The sequence below is a fragment of the Pinus tabuliformis genome, chromosome 7 (genome assembly GCF_031772625.1).
Source record: "Pinus tabuliformis cultivar Carrire ecotype Pingquan chromosome 7, CPIR1, whole genome shotgun sequence".
Classification (NCBI taxonomy): domain Eukaryota; kingdom Viridiplantae; phylum Streptophyta; class Pinopsida; order Pinales; family Pinaceae; genus Pinus; species Pinus tabuliformis.
In genome coordinates this window covers 343,295,187-343,304,940 of record NC_142293.1, presented here as the reverse complement: position 1 = coordinate 343,304,940, position 9,754 = coordinate 343,295,187, and the positions used below count along the sequence as shown (strand labels likewise).

Sequence of the window (9,754 nt, the reverse complement as noted above, 5' to 3'; positions counted from 1 at the left end):
AATAATATAACTAATAATATTGTTATATCATCAATTAGATCTTTATTTATTATAAATTAACCCAGACCTTAGGTTAATATATTATTACCTATAAGAGTTTACCATAATTTATGGTTGATAGTTTACTACTGTACTCATAATATGGTATATCATACTATATCTTAAAGGTCAAATATCTAATAATCATCAAATTTCAATACATAATTATTTATTCCAAATTTTTACTCAAGTTAATAATGTCATTAATATTTATAAGGTTGACAAAGGGAAAAAACTCAAATCTAGGGTTAATATAGCCAAAATCTATGCCCAATAGTATCATACATAAGTAAGGTTAATATAGTAATGACCCGATACTAATAACATAATAAAGACTCAAACCACCAAATAATGGGAAAAAAGCTGCCAGAAGAAAAATTAGGAGGGGGAAGATAGAAACCCTCAGACCTAACAAAAAGGGGGTTGAGGGGGCTAGGAGGACAAGGCTGGGACCCAGCAACTGCTAATCTTCCAGCCATCATCCCTATTAAGGTTGTTCGGCCTTTTCTCAATCTCCAGGGCCTCTCTAAATTTGCGATGGTGAAATTGCGCAATTTTAGCAATGACTTGAGCCTCCTCTATACATACATGATGCATAGTCTTTCCCGCATGCTCAGCCAGGGCTGAGGACTTGGTCCTCCCATGCCTCAAGTCAGCCGAATGCTCGCTAATACGCTGATTAATAGGTCAAAAAGCCTTCCTCAGGGCCAAGAAGGAGCCTTCGATCCGAGAGGTTCCCAATGATCATACCATGGGTGTGAACCTTCCGTACATCCAAGGAACCACGGACAGGATTGCAAGGATTTTAAGGAAGTATGATGTGCCCGCAACCTTTAGACCTCTCAATACTATCCGTGGATCCCTCAGGTCTGTGAAAGACCCGATTGACCCTAAGGACTTGAAGGGTGTCTATGTCATTCCCTGTTCCTGTGGAACCCCTTATATTGGTGAGACTGGTCGCTCTATTAATCAGCGTATTACCTAAGACCATTAAATAATTATTACACTATTACCTAATATAACGAGATTCTAAAAGTAAAAATGATTGATTACCTTTACTTGTATTTTTAATATTTAAATATAGATTAATTAATATATATTATGGGATTAAGAATTAAATAAGGATTAATACTGGTATTTTATAATATAAATTAATTATTACACAATTACCTAACATAACTATATTCTATAATTAATAATGATTATTACCTTTACTTGTATTTTATATTAATTAAATATAGATTAATTAATATGTGTTATGTAATATAATGACCATCTTAATTAAATATAGATTAATACTTGTATTTTATAGGAATTAAATATAGATTAATTATTATATACTATGAGATATAATGACCATCATAATTTGATAATTGGATAATAATAATATTATACCTTTTTAGTTTAGATTACTATTCCGAGAAATATTAATTAACGAAGTTAGTGGTTTGACCAAGATCATTCGGTCAAAAGTAGCTGTTAGCATTTTAGCTGTTGTTGTCTCTGCACACGCTATTTAATCTCGCTAAGCCAGATTGGTTCCTCAACTTGTCCTGACGATGAACCACACTGGTTGGTTCGAAACGCGTCGACACAAGATTGGTTATGTGATTATGCCGAAGATTATCTAACAAGTTGACTTATATTAATTTTTTATTCATTTATTTATATAAGAATAGTCCTGTTTTTAATTCCTCTAATACTAATTTAACTTACTATTTTTAATTATTTATTATTTTTATAAAATTTTAATTATTTTTAACTAATTATTTATATATTTATCATGAATTATTTTTAATTACTAATTTAACTAACATTTCAATTATTTATTAATATTTTTTAACTAACTATTATCATTAAATTATTTTTATTTATTTTATTTTAAGGGATTGGTCCCCTAGGGTAATTTTTTCCCTTAAATATAATTTTTAATTATTTATTTTAACTAACTATTATCATGAATTATTTTAATTACTAATTTAACTAACATTTCAATTATTTATTAATATTTTTTAACTAACTATTATCATAAAATTATTTATTAATTATTTTTTACTAACTATTATCATTGGTCCCCCTAGGATAAATTTTTTTCCCTTAAATATAATTTTTTAATTATTTATTTTTAACTAACTATTATCATGAATTAATTTTTACATAATATTTTAATTATTTATTAATATGTTTAACTAACTATTATCATAAAATTATTTTTATTTATTTTATTTTAAGGGATTGGTCCCCTAGGGTAACTTTTTCCCTTAAATTATTAAAAGGGGTTTTGACCCCGGTACCTAGTCAAAAGTAGCTGTTGGCCTTTTTAGCCATTGGAGGCTCTGCTCTGTCTAGATCTGTTTCTTCAACTTGGATGAACCACACTGGTTGGTTCGAAACGCGTCGACAAATGATGTTTCATGTGATCTTCGCCGAAAAATCTTTTGTAAACTTGATATGGATCACAAAAGCCTAAACTCTACTAAGTGATAGTTTTTAATTATCAAATTGAAATAAAAATTATATTTTTAGATTTATCTTAATTTAGAATTTATTAGAAGAATTAAATATTTCAAGATGAAAACTTATTTTTGAATGCAAAATTTGCTAAAATATTTGTATCTCTAAACATTTATTTGGAATTAAATAGATCTATCTAAATATTTAATAATGTTATTTATATTGGTATATTTTTGGTATATATAGAGATTTTTTTTTTTTTTTTTTTTTTTTTTATCAAGACTTTGATAATGCATGTAGTTATATATAAGTTATAATTTTCTTTGACATGTTTTATAATTTATTTATTTATCTATATGTATAATTTCTATGATATATGTAGATAAATAGATAACTTACACAAAAAATTATTGTAAATATTAAATGTTTATAAGCTTATTAATTAAATTTAAATATCAAATTTTAGATATATGGTAAATAATTTAAAGTTTATATATATATATATATATATATAATTAATCTTTTTTATATGTTTATTAACTATTATTATAACTAATAGATGAAAATGGTTTTTTTCTTCAATTTTGGTTCAAAATCTAATAGATATTTTTAAGAATTATGATTAAGTTGCAAAGTCTAATTAACTTAAGGATTAGAAATTATATCATTAAATTATGAAAAAAAGTCATATTATCTATTAATTAGAATATATTAACAAACTACAATAAAACAAATTGAATTTTATTAATTTATTATTTTGATTAATTTTTATTTAAAAAAAATAATAATTAAATTTTGATTATTATTATTATTTAATTTAATATTTTATTTTACAAACACTATAACCTATCTCATATTATATTAATATTTAAATATTTACACTCGTTCATTTACACTACAATTTCTCTTTCCTATCAAACTCATATTTAAATGTTTACGGACATTATTATATCAACATCTTTCCATAATAACCTATAAAGCTCCTCTCTCATTGCAATAATTAAAACTAATAATTAAAAAACAAATGAATCACCAATGAAATATTTTGATAGGCAAACAATACTAGAGAGAAAACACTGAAACTCAATTTCTAACACTGAAACTCAATTTCTATTTCCTTTCCCTTCTGTACACAATACAAGTGCTGTGGATACAATTTATTGTAATTCACAATATTGAATGATCCACGCCATTACTACATCAAATTGCAGATAATATATCAAATTCTAATGATAACAATGTCTCTTCTCGTTGTAAATAATATATCAAATTCTGATCCTCTTTCTAATGCTAAAAATATCCCTTCTCTGCTCATGCTTATTATCATCCATACGAGAACAACCTAACACCACGAGTCATAACAATTCAATGCAGCTGTATGAAAATTCCATGGATTAGGGGAACTTGATCACGAAATTACGACAGATCAACCAGCATCTGATATACTGAACTTGTAGTGGTGACAGGTATTGTATCAGGGAATTATTTCTGGCTCTATATACTGCCCTCCACTCTCCACCATTGAGCAGTTCTTTCGAATCTGCCCCTGCCGTCCTGTGAGGACGTTTAAGCTGGTGAGCTTCACCATAGCCCGAGAAAAATCGTTGAAGAAGGTGGCCTTATCCGCGGCATAAGCATTCACGAAGGTTCTGGTGTGTTCAGAGGCGCTGAGTGCCTGATCAACGTGCAGAAGTCCCTTTCCAGCTAGGATGTTCTGGTAATAATGAACGTCGAAGTCTCGATCGCTGCCGTTGTCCATCGGAACCAGGGGATCCATCCTCGTATCGCTCCGATTACACATGGACCTCAGTTCTTGCGCAAAGCTCGTGTTTATTGTTGGGTCGGGCTTGCCGGTGCCGCGAAAATTGGTTAACCGGCCTTCGACGAATCGGCAGTGTGCTCTACCGATGGTGTGCGCACCTGCACTCACAGCAAAGTTAAATTTCTTCTGTGGACGGGGTTCGATTCCTACAAATTTTAATTTAAAAGGTTTTTTGAATAGAATTACCGAAGCAGACTAACAATGTCTCTGGGTTTAATTCTCTGGGGTCTCGGGTTCGATTCCTACTAAAAATAATTTAACAGGTTTCTTGAATGGTTACGATTCCTACTCGAATTAACTTAACAGGTTTCTTGAATGGAATTACGATTCCTACTCGAATTAATTTAACAGGTTTCTTGAATGGAATTACCGAGAAGACTGCCGATGTCTCTGGGTTCAAATTCTTCTCAGGTTTAGTGTTCGATTCCTTCAAAATTAAATTTAAAAATATTCTCGAAAGGAATTGCCGAGCAGACTGACGATGTCTCTGGGTTTAATTTCTTCTGGGGCCTAGTGTTCGAATCCTACAAAATTTAATTTAAAAGTCTTCTTGAATGGAATTGACGAAGCAGACTGACAATTTCTCTGTGTTTAATTTCGTCTGGGGTCTACAGTTCGATTCCTACAAAACTTAATTTAAAAGGTTTCTTGAATGGAATTATCGAACACACTGACGATGTCTCTTGCTTTAGTTTTTTCAGGGGTTCGATTCCTAGTAAAATTAATTTAAGGGGTTTCTTGAATAGAATTACTGAGGAGAATGACGATGTCTCTGGGTTTTAGTTTCTTCTGGGGTCTAGGGTTCGATTCCTGCAAAATTTAATTTAAAAGGTTTCTTGAATGGAATTACCGATTCCTACAAAATTTAATTTAAAAGGTTTCTTGAATGGAATTACCGATTCGTACCAAATTTAATTTAAAAAGGTTTCTTGAATGGAATTACCGAGCAGACTGACGATGTCTCTGTCGTCAAAGCCCATCGCCTTAAACTTCTTGGTGAACTGGTCCACGTCCTCGTCGGGAGACGGAAGGTTGGCCTCTGCGACAGTTGCAATCGATCTTGTCCCATCTCGTCTTCCCGTGGGCAGAGTAAAGAACGGTCCACCCATCTGCACATGACAAAATACATAAATTAGACGAACTCACTTTAAAGAAAGAAATCAAGAACAGGGCGGGAATCGATCCCATCACTGCAATCATCAAGAAAGAAATCAAGAATTGCGTGCAGCTGGAGGGAATCGATCCTATCACTTCTATTATCAAGAAAGAAATCAAGAACAGCGTGCAGCTGGAGGGAATGGATCCTATGACTGCAATTACCATGGCGACGGCGTCTCTGGCACTTAAGGCGATGATATCAGCGCATGAGACAGTGAGAGGGCACGCCGATTCCAGTCTGGCCTTGATAATAGCAATGAATTCATACCCTCTCAAAGATTTTGAATTAGGGAAAGCTTCTTTCTCCGGCCAAAACCCCTCCACTGTACCCAAGAGAATAGACGCGTCGCAGCCCTGTAATGCAGAAAATCTTGCCATATTATTCTTAGATCCAAACAAATTTTCGGGCATATTATCAGATTTATCATCTTTCAAATTTACCTGGACGAAGCAATCGTGGAAAACCATGCGCAGAAGTGCAGGAGCGACGTTGGAGAAATTTCTTTCCAGTTCCTGCACGGTGGTTTGAATGATACTTTCTGCACTGGGACAGCTAATACGATAGAAATCATTTACTAATCCGGCAGGATTAGGACTGGGACCAGCAACCAGAGCAAGAGGGTCCCCCGAATTCGAAGTTGAAGCGGAACCTCTGAACAGGACGCATCTGTTTTTATCGATTGATACCCACATCGAGAAAACCACCACGAAAATCCAAATCGCCATGCGCCTTCCCATCTCTAGCTCTCTCAGTTTTCGTGCCCCACGGTATCGATATCTCGCGGATCAAGAAAATGAATTGAAACGCAAATGCATTGATAAAAAACACTCAGAATCTGAAAAGTACAGCTGCTACATATAAGTAGATGGACAAAATTTAAACGGCCGCCTCTGAATCATCGAAATTCAGACCGTTATAGACTGTGACGTCACTCTCCGCGTACTGGCCAGATTGTTCCGACCTTTTCAAAAAATTTATCATTTCTCTTCCATTAAAATCCATTCATTTTCATATTTTTATCATTTTTCTTTCCATTAAAATCCATTAATTTTCATAATGTGCCAACCCCTAGAACTCACCCCTAGGTCTCTATCCACCTTCTTTTTACATATTGCTGACCTATAGTTAAAACTCGTCACCTTTAATATATTTTTACCATACTTTCCATACGTACTTGGGTTATAAAATTATAGCACTCCGGCACTTTTCAATAGATGACATATGAAACGTATTGGTTTAATGGAATGTTTCCCAATTCCACTCCAATAGACGGTGTTTGAAACATAGTCCAATTGTACATATACATATACTTTTGTTGAAATATCTTGATTAAGTTAGATAAATGAAAGAATTCCCCTCCCATGAAGTTTATACGGTGAAACAAATTAATATTTAAACAAGTTGTACATAGTATTTAGTATCTATCACTTAGTTTAAATATATTTAAATTAAAGTAAAAATATCAAATTCAAGGAGGATAAGGTAGATTAAAAAATAACGTTGTTGTTGTCACATACCTCTTTCTTATTGTAATTTTTTTTTTTTAAGAATGAAGATATTGTATACCTGCTTCACATGAGGCATAAAATTATGTTGGGACTTCTATTCATGTCCACCTTGCTTGGGCATTTACACTGGGCTCTGTTCCTATCCACCTTGCTTGAGCATTCACATAGACAATATGCCTTACCCCTAATGTAAATGATAGCTATATCATCAAGAGGATTTACTATGAGATTTACATTAGGATATGACTTGTTCAATGAACTTAATGGCAACATGTTGTGGCCTCAGAATTCTGTTGCCTCAACATGGGGGATAACCACCCTGTCTGGACCTTAAGACAACTCCTTTTCCGTTTAAAGTGGTGGCTCCAACTAGGGACAATGGGGTCAGTTTCCAGTGTGGGTTTTAAGATGAGAGTGGGTGGTTCGTGAGTGATTGCGATAGAATAATGATAATCTAAATGACCTATTCTATCATGCAAATCTCTAAACTAACTTATTCTAATATAAACCGAGGTATTTTTGTGTTATATGCGATCTACAAAGATATTTGCTTAACATGTGATAATAAAGATCAATCACGCATAAGCAGAGATGATAAAGTATAAAGATAATTTATTTGACTAAATAGTTAGTGAAAGAAATTTATAAAATATATCGCATATATGATGAGTTATATATGAAAATCAACAATTTCAGCTACGCATCATACAATAGTGCAATTAATGCTTAACAAAAAGGATAAATCTCACATAGAATTCATGAAAGTAAAGTGTTGTCACCAATTAAACAAAAACAGATTCAATCATACAAGATAATAGTACCATATGTGTGAAGTTCTACTCATTTGACTAATGACATGGATCAACTCCTTTCTTCAAATCAAATTATCTGCCATGAACACAATAGTGCATCAACAAAGGAAAGTAGTTTGATATCTAAAAGAAATGATCATGTTCCATAATTTAACCAAAGCATTAACAAACTTACAAAAGTGCATTCTTTGCAAATGTTTTTATAAAATTTTGAACCCTTCTCTAAATGCATGAGAAGGGTATAAATACTATTCTAACTAATGTGAAAAAATAGATTATACAAAAATTTGAGGAGGTTTCAAACAACCTTCCTCCTAACTAATTAACTAACTCTAAAAATAAACAGTGGCTTGATGAGCAAAAGCTAAGATGATGATTTGTTGTTTGCCAGCTTGTCCTTCAAATCACATATATCAGTCATTGGTTTAATTTGAGGAGGTGCCCCAAAATGTGTCCTAAGTTGTCCTGTGAAAATCGCATTGGTGAGAGGTGGCAGCATCCCCTGAGTCGAATGAAGTGAGTAGTTAAGGGTCATTATTTGACTATGCAGTTTGACGAGGTATTGCCAATACGAATCCTAGTTGGTCTTGGTCAATTTTGTGATTGCTTCCCTTTGAGTCTCTACCCTTTTCTACCAGCTTTTATGCAAAGCACCTAAATCAGGCATTTCTTTTAGATTTCCTTCCTTTACCAGGTTGGTGAAAAACAGAGTGTGGTTCACCGCCTTGATTATATTCTTCGATACCCCAGCTTCCCTTGCCACTGCTAACTCAGCTTGCTTGATTCTCGCATCCCAATCCGTGAAAAGAATGTCTTTGTGTGTCTCCTCAATCTCAGGCAGATTGGATTTCCTTTCGTCTTTTGTTTCCTTCCATTTGATGACATCTGAGATTCTGGTTTTCATATTAGTAAACTCAGTTCTCTAGTCGATCGCCTTATCTGTTAGTTGGTCGCTAGTGATAAGATAAGGAGTAATGTCTGGCATATTTTGGCAGAATTGCTCTTGTTGTTTCATCAAGATGGAATTCAGTTCCAGCGCCTCTTTAATGAATTCCTCGGTAGTAGGAACTTCCTTATATCTTTCCATGGCTTACTGTAATTCTTGGAGTTGCATGTTTTTGACCGATATATTGACTTCATGGCTTATCTTCAAGACCTCCATGCTCTATTACAATTGGGCAAGCTGCTCAGCTGCTTTCCTGTTCACACTTGCTTTCTTTGTTTTGAGCTGCTACTGGAGTTGTTCAATACTATCCTCCTTTTCTCTCAACAAAGTAGAGACTTTAGTAGCTTTGTCCATGGTGGTCGTTGCATATGCTCCCATGAACTGTGACAATCTAGTCAAGTTCTCAGCTGGGTTGAAAGGAATGTCCCTCCAAACTATGTCCATTGGTTCATTTCCAGGAGGGAGCTCGGGTGTTTCTACCCTTTTCCTTTTCCTCTGTTTTCTTACTATAGCCATGTGGAGCGGGTTGTAGAAAACATCAAGTGGAGGGATTTTAGTCACTCTCAAGATGATATATGATGTTGGTAGAGCAGAGATAATCTCAATCTACTGGGATGTTTTCACCTGCTCATCCATAGGTTTGGACTGCTCATCCATGGATTTGGACTGCTCGTCCATAGACTTGGACTCTATATTCTCCCGAATATGCAGAGGAGTTTGACACTCCATTGTTTCTTGGGAATCTATCATTTTGGGAGTGTCTTGTAGTTTTTTATTAAACTGATCCCACTCCTACTCCAAACTGTTGCTTTTTGACCTTTGAACTAATTTCTTTAGGTGGGGTGTTCATAACCTATTTCTCGACTGACTTCCTATTGGACTCTGTTGTATTATTTGTCTTGGGCCTTCCCTATACTTGGTGTTTTCTTAGTATTCACCTTATATTCTATGTGAGAACTAGGTCCTTCACTATTAACAGTCACACTAGGCGTAGGCTTATTTTTGATCTTCAAC

General features: G+C 33.8%; 1 protein-coding gene across 1 annotated transcript; it reads right to left on the bottom strand.

Annotated features, from left to right (window-relative positions):
* Nucleotides 1-3,620: 3,620 nt before the first annotated feature.
* LOC149247340 (peroxidase E5-like) lies at nucleotides 3,621-6,241 on the bottom strand. Its single transcript, XM_089455872.1, has 4 exons — nucleotides 5,915-6,241; nucleotides 5,636-5,827; nucleotides 5,259-5,424; nucleotides 3,621-4,413 (listed from the first exon to the last, which is right to left on the bottom strand). The coding sequence occupies exons 1-4, from the start codon at nucleotides 6,209-6,211 to the stop codon at nucleotides 3,968-3,970; spliced, it is 1,101 nt and encodes a 366-aa protein (XP_089311998.1). The 5' UTR covers nucleotides 6,212-6,241; the 3' UTR covers nucleotides 3,621-3,967.
* Between the last annotated feature and the right edge of the window lie 3,513 nt (nucleotides 6,242-9,754).